This window comes from Urtica dioica, chromosome 4 (genome assembly GCF_054948205.1).
Source record: "Urtica dioica subsp. dioica isolate 48M chromosome 4, U.dioica_male_clone48M_v1_H2, whole genome shotgun sequence".
Lineage (NCBI taxonomy): Eukaryota > Viridiplantae > Streptophyta > Magnoliopsida > Rosales > Urticaceae > Urtica > Urtica dioica.
The window spans coordinates 7,998,362-8,014,442 of NC_142759.1; the positions used below are offsets into that span (position 1 = coordinate 7,998,362).

At 39.5% G+C, this 16,081-nt stretch overlaps 3 protein-coding genes across 6 annotated transcripts; 1 reads left to right on the forward strand and 2 right to left on the reverse strand.

The window, feature by feature from the left end:
* Positions 1–2,760: 2,760 nt before the first annotated feature.
* Positions 2,761–4,378, reverse strand: AGP18 (arabinogalactan protein 18). Its single transcript, XM_089612442.1, has 2 exons — positions 3,772–4,378; positions 2,761–3,151 (listed from the first exon to the last, which is right to left on the reverse strand). Exons 1-2 carry the CDS (start codon positions 4,291–4,293, stop codon positions 3,074–3,076), a joined length of 600 nt encoding a protein of 199 aa, XP_089468568.1. The 5' UTR covers positions 4,294–4,378; the 3' UTR covers positions 2,761–3,073.
* A 3,258-nt stretch (positions 4,379–7,636) lies between these two features.
* Positions 7,637–13,985, reverse strand: LOC149400002 (U-box domain-containing protein 4-like). 4 transcript variants are annotated; one of them, XM_089611788.1, is made up of 6 exons: positions 13,437–13,985; positions 12,634–12,795; positions 11,987–12,267; positions 11,058–11,174; positions 8,153–10,177; positions 7,637–8,049 (listed from the first exon to the last, which is right to left on the reverse strand). In XM_089611788.1, the coding sequence occupies exons 3-6, from the start codon at positions 12,260–12,262 to the stop codon at positions 7,990–7,992; spliced, it is 2,478 nt and encodes an 825-aa protein (XP_089467914.1). In that variant the 5' UTR covers positions 12,263–12,267; positions 12,634–12,795; positions 13,437–13,985; the 3' UTR covers positions 7,637–7,989. The 4 variants fall into 4 exon arrangements, with proteins under 4 accessions (XP_089467914.1, XP_089467916.1, XP_089467915.1 ...); XM_089611790.1 differs by lacking the exon at positions 13,437–13,985 and adding an exon at positions 13,216–13,258; XM_089611789.1 differs by lacking the exon at positions 13,437–13,985 and adding an exon at positions 12,941–13,045.
* Positions 13,986–14,921: 936 nt separating this feature from the next.
* Positions 14,922–16,020, forward strand: LOC149400003 (AAA-ATPase At4g25835-like). Its single transcript, XM_089610378.1, has 3 exons — positions 14,922–15,030; positions 15,655–15,745; positions 15,792–16,020. Exons 1-3 carry the CDS (start codon positions 14,922–14,924, stop codon positions 16,018–16,020), a joined length of 429 nt encoding a protein of 142 aa, XP_089466504.1.
* Positions 16,021–16,081: the final 61 nt, after the last annotated feature.

Consider the following 16,081-nt stretch of genomic DNA (forward strand, 5'->3'; position numbering starts at 1 on the left):
CTAAAGGGATCCAATCTAAATATTCTTATTAAAGGTTTTGGTTTTCCAATGGTTACTGCTTATTAATGTGTCTCGATATTAGTTCATCGAGTCACGTTTCCGTCGGTCTCGAAGAGTAGTGAAGACCTGGGACGGACCCGATAGTCATTATCTCACGAGAGTCCTCGGGACACGTTTCCATGAAGTGTATGGAAGGATATTCCTCTTATAAAGAAAAGAACATGAGAATTTGTTTATCAACCTCTTTGACACTTTTAAAAAAGATAATATAATTTAGCTTGGCTAGCCTTAGTTTGTGAGAGGAAAGGTTTTTTTAGAGAGTAAATATTTATTCTCTCATTATAGAGAGAATGGAAGTATATTATTCATCTTTAACTTTTTGTGATATTGTATGTGTGGAATGACATTGATTCTCTTTTGTTTTACTCTCAAGTGTTCTTGTGGGATAAGAATCAAAAGAGAGAAGTGATAGAGAGTTTCTCAAAATTGGAAAAGAAGTCTTTTTGTGTTGTGAGTTGATTGAGTATTTATAAGAGCCACATGGTTTGGTGGAAGGTACTTGGTCGGTGGTGGAGACGATCGGATGGTTTTGGTCGAGTGAAGACGGCTGAGTGGACCTCTTTTTGGCCGACCGAGTGGTCATTTTCTTTGGTCAGCCGGGTGGTCTTCAACTTTTGGTTGGTCGGGTGGTCATTTTCTTTGGCTAGTCAGGTGGTCATCTATTTTTGGTTGGCCGGGTGATCATTTTATCTTCCCAGCCGGGTGGTCATTTTCTTTTTGGCTGGCCGGGTGATCATTTTTTTTTGCCATCCGGGTGGTCATTTTCTTTATTGGTCGGCCGGGTGGTCATTTTTTTAGCCAGCTGGGCGGTCTTCATTTTTTGGCTGGCTTAGTGGTCATTTTCTTTGGTCAGCCAGGTGGTCTTCTATTTTGGACGGTCGAGTGATCATTTTCTTTTAGCCAGTCAGGTGGTCATTTTCTTTGATTTGCCTTGAAGATTTGTCAAAGAGGATAGTTTGAAAACATGCTTTAAGAGTCTCTTTTGAGAGCTCGCTCTGAGAGACGATTTTGTGAACCTTGATTTGGAGCTTGGCGCGTAAGTTTGTAGAATTAATTTTGAGTCATTGTGATGACTCAAAAGATGTGGTTTATGATCGTTGTGTTGAGGGTTTTGAAGTTATCTGTGGGGCCCATCCGAGTTGGGTGGAAAATGGAAGGCACACGCGCGGGAAGGATTTGTGAGACTGGGCGAGCGCGTGAAAGCTAGCTGGCAAGGATTTTTTGCACGTGGCCAAGTGTTGGGCCGTGGTAGAGAAGAGGCTTTGGCCTTTTCTTTGTTTTTGAAAATAACAACATCACACCGAAACTCTAAAAAATAGAGGTGAAAAATGTTGGTACAAAATTTAATGTACCCATATTATTTTGTTTTTTGGTCTATTCATTTTTATTAATGCATAAATATATATTAGTTATAAAGGTATATTTTTCGAAACATATTATTTGATGTAAAATATGGTGAGTTGCACCAAATGAACATATCTACAATTAATTTTATTTTAGGCATAGTTTCTGTTATGTCACTATTTTTCGTACGGTCAAAACGACACCTCAAAGGCGAACAAAAACGATAAAAGATAAGAAAATTCGGTGAAAGACGGCCTAGGACCCAACACTAGCTACTACTCCTCGGGCTTGAATCCGAAGCCTCACGGTGGGCTTGAGTCCGAAGCCACTTGGTGGGCTTTAAACCGAAGCCACTATGCGGGCTTTAGTTTGAAATCATATGGCGGGCTTGAGTCCGAAGCCACTAGGCGGACTTGAGTCTAAAACGACACAATGGACTTGAGTCCGAACTCCGAAGCCACACGACAAGCTTGAGTCCGAAGCCGCTCGGTGGGCTTGAACTCCGAAGCCGCTCAACAGGCTTGAACTCCGGGCCTCTAGAGACACCAAAACGCCTTAAATTCGTGGGCCTCACATGTACGCCCACTTCAGAGGCATAATTCACTATAAAAATACACTATCACTCCACCAATTTGAAGATAAGTTTTTTTTCTCTCTCTCTAGACTAAACTATGCCATATTTTCCACTCAATTAAATTCTCTCACTTATACACACTTGATAGAGAGGCCAATGCTACCAAATTGATTTTTCAACCATATTCTCAAATTCTCTCCAATTTTCTCTCATTCTCTCCCAATACGTAACATATAATCATACACTTATCTCCTCACTTTCAAAATAGAACTAATGTTGAACGTCAGAGCGCGCATCGGAGTAAAACCCTATGCGCCCCTCTAGCTCACATTCCTTACTTTTTTTAGGAAAAATAAGTCAAGGAGACCGATCCCAACGATATCTAGGAAAAGAGACAAGGCGAGGAGGAAGCACCACGAATCCAAAGGACCCATAGTGATTTTCGGGTTCGCTCAAAGTCTTCACTATTCTCCCGATATCCACGAAAACGTGACCGCACCACCACAAATCCAATAGATGGTTCGTCCCAAATTTTCACTACTCTCTCGGTAACCGAAAGACACGTGACTCGAGAACTCAAGATCAAGACACATTGCAATCTCGTACACCGACACTACATATCTTGTGAATGTTAATCTAAAAATAGCTAACAGTTTCTATGTTATTAATGAAAGACAATGACGTGAATGCAATCCGAATTTTTTAAGTTAAACAATATATGGGACAACTAATTATCGAAGCTTTATTAATAATAAAAAAGATCAGAAGGAAAAGAAAAGAAGAAAACAAAGAGGAGAATCATTGATGAGAGTGAGAGGCGCCAGGCTGTACGAAAAGAAAAATATGGCTACAAGATACAAAATCTAAGAAGATAAATACGTGGAAGTCTTTCCGATGAATATAAAAGTGATACCTTTGCCCTCCCAAACGAATCTAATCGACCATTAGCTTGTAATATAGGAAAAAACAAAATGGTGTAAAGTGATGAGAAAGAATATAAATTAAGTTCACAATAAACCAAGAAAAGAAAAAAGAAAAAAGATTAAAACAATAATGATAATAATAACAAAATGAGCAACGGCTCTCTTTCTATCCTCATAGAATCAAAACAAGCGATGCCCATCCCAATGCAACGCCACACCCCAACTTGGTCACCAATTTCACTGCTCCACTCTGCAACACCATTTAGATTCACGAATTAAATACTAATTAACAAAATAGAGTATTGCTAATTAAATATCTAAAAGAATTTGACCTACTACACATTAACTTGTATTTAATATGGTCATGAAAATCGAGCGAGTGGACACTCGAGAGGGTAAATATAATTATTGCCTGGCTCTGACATTCATTTATAGAAAACCAATCCAAGTTGGCATTATTTATATTTCGAGCTTCATACAAAATCCACGTTAGCGCGTGTGTTTCAGACTCTTCGTTTTAACCCATCTTTTACTAACTGCCGTGGTTACCATTTACCACGCGCGACGATCGCTAGGTGAAGTTATTACTACAGTCCACTCTTTAAAGAGAGAAAAAACAAAATAGAACAGAAGCTTGTCGGAACAAATAGTAAACACGTAACACCAACTAGCTCTACTTCTAGAAAAAAGTTAAAAAAAAAAAAAAAAAAAGGGAACTAGATCTCGTTATTATCATATTCGCCGAAGAGCGACATAGATCTGAAACCGACGTGACAAACACGCTAACGCTAAGGCATATCGCTACTTATATTGATTCATACTTTTCTATGTGAAGTTAAGTAAGTCTATTAATTACTAAAAATAATGTACCTCATCGTTCGCTGACGGAGCAGGACCCTCCGCATCGGGAGCGGATCCGGGAGCGTCAGTCGGCGGGGCCGGCGGGCTAGACATATCTGGCGACGGAGCGGGAGACTCGTCAGGCTTCGTGCTCGGCGCCACGGCGGGAGTTTCGGCCGACGGAGCCACCACCGGAGCCGGAGGAGCCATCTCTGGAGCGACCACCGGAGCAACTGTCGGAGGAGAGCTGACCGGGACCGGGACCGCGGCCGGAGGAGGCGAGCTCACCGGGACCGGCGCGGGAGGTGCGCTCACCGGAGCTACGACCGGAGCGGGAGCCGAGGGCTTCGGCGGAGTGGCGACCGGGGCGGAAGCCGGCGGGGTCGATGTCGGCGCGGCCACCGGAGCTGGCATTGTCGGTGCCTTTGTTGGCGCGGCGGCTGGGGCCGGAGTTGCGGGGGTTTTCGTCGGCGCTGCCGCCGGAGATTGGCCTCCTACTCCGGCTACGACAATGCAAATCAGTGCGACGACGAACGCGGAGTTTTTGTCCATTTTTGATGAAGAGAAAGAAAATAGTTTTTAAGAATGAACTATGAAGAGAGAGAGAGAGAGAGAGAGGTGGAGAGTGAAGAAGAGTGAGAGTATTTTATATAGTGGGTGTTAGGGAGGCCTAGCTGTATTAGCCGTTGGATCTTTTGACGATTTCTGCTCTGACAAATGTGGGACCACATCCTAGTCGTTGGAATTAAAATTTCAATGAGCGAGAGTGGGAACAAAACGCACCGCATCGTTTGCTAGCTGGCAGTGGGACCCACTCAAACAGTTGAAGTTTTCGATAATGTTCCACTAAATAATCATCAACTGTGATTGCGGTGTTCTCTTAAGTTTTCTTGTAAACGCGCTTTTGCGAGTTTCTCTTTTTCTTTTTTGCTTTTTTTTTTTTTTTGGGTCAATGTTTGAAAGTTCAAACATTTATTTATTTATTTCCAAATGAAATTTTCTATTTGTGAAATTGTCTGCTTATGTGATATGAAATGAATAACGGGATTAATAAGCGTTTGGTGTGATGAACAATATTTGGGTGTAAAGTGTGGGCCGATACAGCTGGATGAGGGTAAAGATGAGAGACATGAGTTGTTATTGCAATAATTATTCGGCTTAATCTCAGATGACCTTTCGTGTTGGAATTGGATCTGCACCACACGCCCAAAATTCGTGGGTCCCACTTTTGCTCCCTCGGTGTTTGTGCCTTCTTTCTTCTTTCAGATTGCCCAAATTATTCTTTGATCGTTATATGGAACTGATTTGCCAAATTTACTGCATACGGTTGATTTGGGAAGATAAATTTGGGTCCTTGTCATAATCATGTAATTACATTGTCGATAGTGTTTTCAGAAAAGTATGTTAAAAGTTTAAAAAACTAAATTCGATAGTATTTGAAACCCAGATCTTGAATTCCTTTTTTTCTTCATATAAATTGATATTTGTTTAAATTAAACTAAGCCATTAAAAGAAGTGTCGAGCTAAATAAATAAATAAAACTCATGTTAACTTATTACTCAATTGTGTTTTAGCTAAATAGTAAGAAATGATTTTGCAATGTTTATTTAAAATTAGCAAAAAAGTTAAAATTTATTGAAACTTAACAAATTAGCTATTTAAAAAAAAAATCACAAATACTATATGCTAATAAACAAATATTTTAGATAATGTAAAATTTTGGCTATTTTGTTAATATAACCTTACAAGATAGTTTATTATAAGCTGAAAGTCTTTGCTATTTTGAATAAGGCGATGCAGATATGTAGCATTTTTATGTTTGAGTCTAGCAAAATAGTCCAATTTTTCAAAATTAAGACAAAATAGCCAAAATTTTAAAACCCAAAAAATACTCTGGTGCGAAGTTTGCTCTGCTTTTTCTTCTTCACATGACAACAGTCCATCAATTTTGGCTCCCCTGAGACAGTCATGTCAACCTCAGCTTCTCCCTCGGTTTCTCCGACGAGTATCTCCGCCACTCACTACGGCTACGACCTCCTTCCATGCCTCGCCTCGCTGGACTGTGATGTGAAGCTCAAAGCTCTTCGCGAGCTCAAAAACTGATCATCAATAACCGAATGAAGAAGCTCGTGTTCATCAACCTTGGTCTCGTCCCCGCCATCGCCAGAGTCTTAGCCACTCTCGATCGCGACTCCTCCGACCTCCTCATCATTCGACGGAAGCTTCGTGCCTCATCTTCTTCTTCGACGCGAAACCCTATTTTCTCATAGGAATCGGCGTGAGTGAGCTAGGGCTTGGCGGTCTCTAGATCGTTGTCTTCGTTCTTTGTGCCCAATATCATCCTCAATCGTTATCACCACCACCATCACTGTCTTCATCTTCTTCTTCTTTTTTTTCTTTTTCTAGTTCATCGAAGAGGGGAATAAAATTTTTGAAAACATGATTTAAATTTTTGACACTTCGTTACTTTCTCGTTACATATGACTACACTTCAAACATTTGTTGCCAGTTTAGGTGGGAGATCAAATATTGGGTTTGAAGGCACAATTAAATATTTTTTGAACCTATTTGTTATATACATAAAGTGCAGTGGATTAAATTTTGAACATTTAGATTAATTTATAAGTGGCTAGAATGCACTAACTAAAGAAACTTTGACTATTTTGCTAAACACTTGGTTTGAATTAGCTATTTTGTACCCAAAAAAAAAAAATCCTTTTGAGTAACTATTTTGTATGTTATTTTCATATCAAAATACCAAATAGCATAGCCAACATAGGAAAAAAAGAAAATCCATAATACAACTATTCAACACAAAAAATATCATTCTAATTTTTTTTTAATGTGATATCTTTTAATTATTGATATAATTCATGGTTTTTGGTGGAATAAAGAAGTACATTTTTTTACCACAATAGATATTTTACTTTAAAATTTTCTGGAGTATATGATACTGGTGGGATTGAACTCACAACTTTTTATCAAAATAAGAGCTTTTTAATAAACCATTTGACTAAGCTTTTTCATTGCTTAAACTGGAATCAAGTTTTGAGGCGACGTTATACCCCAATATTTGAAAACGTTGTTTAGTGCTCCCAAAAAAACATTTCCAGCCCTATACTCTTCGACCTTCCAGCACCAACACACTTCTTCTAACACCTTGAGCCACCTTTAAAATTTTCAAACACTACTACAGAATCTCTCAGGATGAACTGATTCCAAAAAACCTTCTCCGAGATCAAGTAACCATCTTGCTCCCTTCACGTTTAAAACTAATATTACAAGACTTTGCATGGCTAACTAAAAGAACGAGTTTTTCATCTCTAAGGATCCGTTTGGAATCCGAAAAATGTGAGACGAAAAAATGGAAATCCATTGTGGTTTTCTAATTTTATTTGAATCGAAGAAAATAAGAGAGAAACTTAATTTCACCACTTCCAAACATAACGAAGTGTTTTAATTTTCTCATGCATTATCTCTACCATTTTCATTTTTCTTCAAATTTTCATTTTCTCTGGTATTTTTTGGGTTCCAAACAAACCTAAGTGAAAAGAGAAACCTTTATCTCATAAAGCAAAATTTGCAAGGCGGACACCTTTCCTTGATTTAGCCATAATCATGGAAAGAAGCACGAACTGAAGCAACGAAAAGGAAAATCAGGAAAAGGAGAGCAATTTTACTTTATAAGAAATTTTTGAAACACGAGATTTTATTTCCACCACTTCTATAGCTAATAGTTTGAAATTCATGAGGTTCACATCCATTAATTCAATCAATGCCAATTACATATCAGAGTCACAGTTAACTAATTAATTACCCCTAATACAAGATATAATAATAGAGCTAGCAAAAACATGCATGGTAAACGACGCCTTATTTGGAAGAACACAAATGATTATTTTATGCGTCCCCAAGCCTCCAATATACAAAAGCGAGACTAGAGAAAGCATAAATGGCCACGAGGCACTACATAAAAGAATACAAATAAATTATTCAACTGGTAACATATCATTACTTCACACTCTTTGCTATTGCAAAACACTAAACTCGCAGCTATAACATTTCTTTCAGCACATTCAGATAAACAATAAGGTCTTTTACAAGACTCGACCAAATACTTCATAAAAACAAATTAATTTTTTTTCCCCTTTTCCTTTTTCCTGTCAGCAAATCATCTAAAAAAAATAACACAAACAATACGTTTTTCACAAATTATTTGCACTGTCAAATGTACAGACTGTTACCTTGTCACCCTCTTCCAGCGTTACCTTGTCGATGGCTTCGGAAGTAACTCAGAAGCGCTTGAGCCTGCAAGAAGAAATAAAAAAAACTTTTGACTTATTATGTTTTCCTTTTTTTTTTTCTTTTCACAACGAGACCATCGAAGAAAAAAAGGCATCGTACACACTACCTTTTCTTTGGCCCTAGGCGTGCCCGATTGTGACAAAGCTACGAGAGGCGGGACCGCTCCTTCTTGGAGCACCATATTACAGAACCTGCCACTAGTGGTGCAGAGCTGTAGAAGAGCCGCGGCCGCGTTTTCCTTCCCTCGAGCCGACCCGAGCTCGACGACTTCGACCAAGACCGGGATGCCGCCCTCCTGCCCGATGGCGGTCCTGCCCTCGGGAATCGTCGCGAGATTCGCCAAAACAGCGACGGCCTTGTCCACCATCCCCGCCGCCGGGTCCATCAGCTCCACCAAGTACCTCACGGCCCCGGCTTGAACGATCCTCGCCTTGTTCTCGTGGTATATCGACAGGTTGAACAAAGCCGTGGAAGCGTCCTTCTTCCCTCTCGGGGTCCCGTTCCCCAACAGGTCGACCAACGGCCCGATGGCTCCGGACCGCCCGATCGTGACCTTGTGGTTCTCGATCACCGAGAGGCTGAAGAGAGTGGCGGCCGAGTTCTCCTTCGCCTCGGCGCTCCCGGTCCTCAGGACATGGATCAAGGGCTCGATCGCGTTCGCGTTCGCGATCGCTATTTTGTTGTTGTCGTTGATGGACAGATTCAAAAGAGCCGTCACTGCGTTTTCCTGGATCTTGGAGTCTTCTGAGAGGAGCATCTGAACCAAGAGGTTGATTGCGCCGCAGTTTGCTATGACGATCCTGTTGTCCATGTTGTTCCTGGCGAGCAACCTTATTTGAAAGGTTGCGTCTCTCTGAACATCGATGGACTCGCTGTGCAGCTGCTCGACGAGGGTCCGAACTTCGGCTTCGACGCCGGAGAGGTCGGGTCTTGTTTCGGCAGCGGGAGCCGAAACTATCCTCGGGGCAAACCTCTCAGACGGGCGGCGAAAAATCGCTGCGCTTCTAGATCTCGCTGGAAACTGAGAGGCTGCTTGTGGCTCCCTCCTCGCTTCTGTAGACGCGTCGCTGCTGTAGCCTGTAAGACTCGTTGAATCATGCAAAGCTCCACCGGTTTCTCCTGGTGTTTCTTGAAGTAAATTTCCATTAGAGGTCGTGCTTGATGCTGACCCGGTTCGACTGTGTCTCTGAGATGACTCCACAGGTCCAGAAGCACCGGGTAGTTCTTTTCTGGATGGTGATGTCGACGGTTGGCCAGTCAACTCCGCACTCTTTTCTTCCGAGCTAGCAGACCTGTCCTCGGAACTAGTCAGTGAAAGCCTCGCAAGGTCTAACCCGTGCCCATTTCCAGATGCGCCAGACAAGGAGCCCTCTGATGTAGAACGAGGATGCAACGGAGAGCTTCTTTCACGATGGGCTCCAACTGATGGGGTCAAGGCCCTCGTGGGCGAACCGACAGAGCGAGTTGACTCGGGTGACATTGGTTGGCTGCCTCTAGAATGAGGAAAAACAGGTGTATCCCTGGTTATATCAGAATCAGCTTGCGCAAGTAGTTGTGATGCCTGATTTGCAGCCGTACTTTTTGCAGGGTCGGGCAACTTCACATTGTTTGACTCACACCAATTAACAATTAGAGCCCTCACAGTGTAGTTGGTGATTAGGTTGGTGTGAGCAAGATTCTGTCTTGTCTTGGGACAAACCGTGAGACCCAAATCAATCCAGTTCTTGATAAAACCCCGCTCGTAAGTTTGTCCGGACGCCACGATCACGGGATCTGTCATTAGCTCAAGAGAGAGAGGACAGCAGAAGTCGGGAGGTATTGGAACCGGGCTGCTGCTCTGAGACTGCTTGATCGCAATGAGCCTCTCATGCATGCGTGTCACTAGAGAAATCATTTGCTCGATAAAATCAACTTCGTTCGTGTTTTCTGATTGCTCTGCATTCTCCTTCACCTTTTCCAGCGCTACAGCTTCGATAAGAATATCCTGGTTTGACCTCAAGCCCAAGCTCTCTGCAATTGTAACCAGGATTTCTGAGCCAACTCCACCATCGTCCACTTGATCTTGTGCAGCATCTCTAAAGAGAGTAGACATTTGCTCATATCCCAGATGCCTAATCTTCTGCACACAGTGCTGCAACCAAACAAGCAAGTTAGGTAGCATAAATTACCATCCTATCGGTGGTTCTAATACTACTTAATGCTTGTGAACTATCCAGAAATTTGTTAAACAATCAAATAGATGGCTTGAGTTTTAAGACGTGCCTAGGATAAGCAAAGCATAAGCCTAAAAGTAAGCCATGAACGGTTACACAAAAATATTTAGAATTAATAAGACAGACCGTAAACTCTAGGGAGTAAATTATATAGGACAACGTAACATAAAAGAAAGTCATATTCATGAGGAGAACGAGGTTCTAAGTATAAGCATCATTAACCTCGGAAGATAAATTCGAACTAGTCATGATGAATTCGAAGTAGAGTGAATGATGCATCAACAAAAAGAGTGAACACGGTCACAATAGATGAGAAGTCTGAATCCTGAAACCTTTAGATTTCGGGTCATTGTTTTACAGGAATAGCCCATGGTCATGGATATCAAACTTACTGATGATATTATTATATAGTTGCTACTAAAGTTCATTTCATTTTCCATAATTATTATTATTACTAGCACATTTTTAACGCTGACACCCTTTTCCCTAAGCTACCATTATTATTAGAAAAGCTGATATCCTATTTCATAAGCTACTACTATGAAACCCTAAACCTAAAAGCTTAGGTTGCGGTTTTCAGATGCGTATCTACATATCATGTTAGGGATTGGTCTAGCTATGTGTAATCGAGGATACCTTTCAATAAGAAGCAATATTCTACATTATTTTAGTCCACATATTGCAGAACCTCAAGTTATAAGATGCTTTTTCTCTCATTGTAACATTATGAAATACTAGAGGTAAATACCAGTAACCAATGGATATAACGATAATGATAACAAAGTTCTTGTTTGGTACCTCAAGAGACGTAGAATCTAATCCATCAGGAAGACCTTGATCAGAAGACTTAAGAAGCAGCAAGATATCCAAGGCTGCCGTCTGAATCTTAGATACAAGTACTTCACTTTGCAGTACCTGAAAAAACATTGAAAGAAATGAGCTTATACAGTTGCTTGAATTGAAGACTTATCACCCTCATATATGTATGTATATTTATTGATACAATAATAACAAAATGTTCTACAACTACTAAATTAGTAAAGCCACGAGTGGATAGGATTCCATTATTCAGTACATGCACCTTGTTTAACAATTTTTTAGCTGAACTAGACCCCAACAAGACCCAAAACTATTAGTTGCCATAAGCAATCTTAAGCATTTCCCACTGATTTTTTTTTTTATTATTTCCATTTCTTTTGTCTAAAAAATGATATAAACCAGAAATGTTGCCACAACTACCCCAAGACCAACTTTTGTAAAAAATTCTATGATTCTGCCAACTTATAACCACGATTATCGCCATGACACAAAGCCCAAGGATCCATCCGCTGCCAAGCAGAATCCTATAAGCTAAGAAATCCCTCAAGAATGCACGAATTCTAGTCTTATTGCGAGAAAAACTATACAAACTATAACATTAAACAATGATCAGAATCAGAACTAAACAATTACAAATGTGCAAGAAATAATGCAATAGTTGCAATAACTATGAAAGAGAGAACTAAACAATGATCAGAATCAGAACTAAACAGTCCATTTTATTATGTACTTTCATAATCGAATAGAGAACACGATGGATATCGATTATAAAAATCTATTCTAAACAACAAACAATCACAAGAATACTCACAGATCAAGGTCATTAAATAAAAGAAAATTGCTTCACAATTTTTTTTAAAGAAAATACGGGTAAAGAAAATTGCTTCACATGAAACCTTGTTACTTACAAAATAAACTTTACTTGACAATTGCTGCAAGTTTTCAAACTGTTCCTTAAGATCATCAATAAAGCAACCTAGATCCTCAAACGAGTTTTTGAGATCTTCGCCAGATGCTACTTCAGACTCAATAATTGTATCAAGTACTGGTTTCAATAACTTCAGTATCTCTTCTGCCCCGTGGTAATATTTCAGAACTGGTTCTGAGTTTACGTTATCACATGAAGCTAAACAGAAAAAAGAGGAGATGTTACTGAGAAGCGCCTTTAAGATCGATATCTCCATTGCACCTGTGCAAATCAATCAAAGACATTAAATTGGTCCCATTAACATAATGGATGGTAGCCAAGAAAAAAAAAACAAGTGTTTATGGATTCAAGAAATGTGAATAGCAGGAAAGAAAAAATCAACCTTAATGTATTCAATATGTTAATTAAAAATAAAATAAAATCAAAGAGGTTGACTGAATTAGTATTGAACCAAAGAGTCACTTGTGCTAAGATACAATACAAATTATATGATGTCCGATTCCTCCCTAAACACTCTACTGAAAATAAATATCATAAAAGCAAAGTACGATTTCCAAGCATATATTTTCCTGGTAAAGAACTCCATAACCATGCCACGCGGTTATAAGACAAAGTACAAGACAATACCTTCTTCCGCAAAAACCAATAACTTCAAAAATCAAGGCAATCTTCCCAACATTTCTTATGCTTGAGAACACGAAGTTATCCGATAAAATACTGGACCCTAACTAAGAATCAACACAAGCTCGAAATAAGCTGGTAGAGTTATCAGTTTCCACCTCAGAAGTCCTGCACAAACAGGTCCAACATATCAATCATTAAGTTGCAAAACCTATAATTTCCAAAATATACATCACAAGTCTTCTTAGAAAATATACAGGCCAACGTATTCAATACAAAGCAGAGAAAAAAACTAAATTATTTAATTTATTACCAAAAACGACAGTGAAAGATGAGTAAATTTCGTTCCCGAACTCATACTATCCTGGCGGCTACAAGATTGTTAATTACTATCGATATTACACATATAGACACAGTTTTTATATAATCCAAGAAAATTTAGATTAAGGCACGCCAAGATTGGTAAAGACGATCTAAAACCATGATAACAAGCTTAAGCTTGAAGAAAACATTTTTTTGACGCACAACAGAATGAACACGAAAGACAAAAAGCTACTAAGAAAAAAAATGGAAATCAATCAAACCTACCCCTGCTTGTCGACATAAACTGACCCGTAATCGAAATCAATTGCGGTCAAACCAGCGGAAAAATGGAAATAAATATTTCCTCACCAAGAAACAAAAAAGGGATGACTAAAGGGGGTTGAAATGGTCAAACAATGAACAAGATATTTAAAAAAAATAAAAAATAAAAAATAAAAAAAAAACCTTCGGTGTTATTGTAAAGTAGAATGTAGAAGATTGATTACCTGAATGTGAATGTGGAAGTGATCGATCGCAACATTAAAAAAAGAAATGAACCAAGCAAAAGTCGGATTGTCAAAGTTTCCTCGTTCAGACTCGGACAGGCTAGATTCCGGTTATTCTCTGCTGAGCTTTGTTTCCTTTTTTTCCTCCTAAATTTAGGTAGTTTCAACTTTCAACAACCCTGGTTTCCTCTTCCTATGCTCGACCACTCGCAACTCAACAAGCCAGCGATATCCGGAAACGGAAAAGGAAAAGCACCGCCGAGCTTGCCTCTCCGGCGACGATAGTTATCGGAACAGGATGAGATAAACGGCCTGAGGGAATCAAAGATCGAAGAAGGTTCGAGACTTTGACTAGGCTAGGGTTAAACCGACTTGGAGAGATTGGAAGAACAGAGGAGTTGGCAGAAATATTTTGGATTCACACGAGCATCAGAATAGAAAAACGACCGCGTGGACTTGCGGGTCGGTTCGGTAATAACCCGAATTTCTTCGGGTTTTGACTGGTTCTCATGAACACTCTCTCTCTTTTTCTTTCTATTTCATTTCTTTTCTTTTTTTTTTTGTTGCAGAACAAGGTTCTATTGAATACTAGACTCGGACACATAGGATTATTTACTTTTTTTTTTTTTTATATGAGACTTATTTGCTTTGAGTTTTGATTTCATTTTGTTTTATTAATATATATATATATTAATGCATTTTTTCGATCAAGCGTGAGCGAACTCAATCACGTGTCTCATCTTGAAAACGCCTTCAGTCACTTTTTTAAGGTTCGGAAAGCTAAAAAAAATTGGGATAAAAATCTGAATGACTAAGAATTCTTGAAGACCTTCAAAATCATGCAAAGGGGGAAGAATTAACTCATTTTGAAATCGAGAAAGAGCACTTTGGAGCCTAAACTTAAAACGTCTCTCAATACACTGTTCTAAAGAGATTTGAGAGTATCTTTTTAGAAGTCAAGAGAAAGAAGGAAGATTTTGCAGGCATTGGCTCCAAATATTCTTCGATCTTTGATTCTTATGAGGGATTTGAGTATGGTGAAATATTCCTCTTATTGAGTGAATAAAATAATAATCAGATTTTTCAAGTTCTTTGACACTTTTAGAAATAATGTAATTTGGCACAATTTAGTCTTTGTTTGTGAAAATAAATGTTTAAGAGAGAGTCAATGTTTCTCCTCTCATGTCTGAGAGAATTGAGGTAAATTATTCATCTTTGTTTTGTTTTTTTTTTATCTCAAATGTGTTTGGTCGAGAGAGAATGAGTGAATAGAGAATTTGGCATGGATTTATGTTAGTGAGAGTTAAAAAATAGTAAGGTAAAAAGTATTTATAGAATTTTGAAGCTGTATTGATGAGATCATGGGATATGCATTATTTGGTGAGCCCCAGTCGAAATTAGCTCACGATTGGTGAAAATATGCATTTGCTTGTGGGCGAATGGGAATTGTTAAAGGCAAGAAGCCTTGTTGTGTTGGGAAGCAAAATGGCCCTTTGGGCGGGCACTTGGGCCATGGAGGCGGGAAGCCCAGTCTGGCAAGAATCCTTGCGCGTGGGCTGTGGCGAGAAGCACGTGGGCCAGGAGGATTTTTGCTGTTTTCGAAAATAACGACTAAAAGATGTATAGGCGTGCAATAAAAACAGCCAGGATTCAATGTAATGGAAAGTATTCCTTAAATAAATATATATATATATATATATATATATATATATAATGGAAAGGATCGGATTTGACTATGAATTCCATAATAACTAATATGGTACTGTAGAAAAAACTAAGTATACAAGCAGTATACCCCGCGTTGTTGCGGAATAATTAATATATTTTAGTCTGTAGAAAAAAATATACACATATATGTCTAGAAATATTTAGGTTTGAAAAAAATGTATTTCAAATTTTTTCGAGATATTTTTTTTATCTTTTTTATAAAAAAAAAAATCGGTACGGACAAACACTACTCGTGTTTAAAGTCCAATCTCTTGTTTTTTTTAGCTATAAGTTATTATTAGTTGGGTGAAGCGGCTATATAGCCAAATAGAACTTATGCTTTTGCAAAATAATCATAGTTTGTCAACTATAAGCAAACTAGCCAACTTAATCTAGGTTGGATTAAATTTAATCCAAACGAACTATAAAGACAGAATGTAAGGTTTATGATGACTGGATTAAAATTAATCGAGGCAGGATTAAATTTAATGACAATCTGGAAATCCAACAGATCTGAAGCAGAACCGAAACGAGGATATAAAGCAGAACCGAAACATCTCATTCTTCGGCGACGCGATTCTTGCGTCCTCGATGCTCGCGATGTTCCCGATCGCTCCAACGGCGGCGGCGGAACCGAATCGCCTTCAGGGCGCGCAACCGGCAGCGGCGGCTCTACACCAACGACGGGGGCGGGGCCTACTGGAGCCACGTGGCGTTCCAGCACCCGGCGAGCTTCGACACGCTGGCGATGGACCCGGCGACGAAGCGCGAGATTGTGGAGGACCTCGAGGCGTTCGGCGGGACGGAGGAGTTCTACAGCCGCACGGGGCGGGCGTGGAATCGCGGGTACCCTAAGTCTGATTCAATCCTGGATTAAAGTTTTTGAGAGATGGCTATTTTACCAAACAAATGAAACTATGACTATTTTGCAAAAGCAA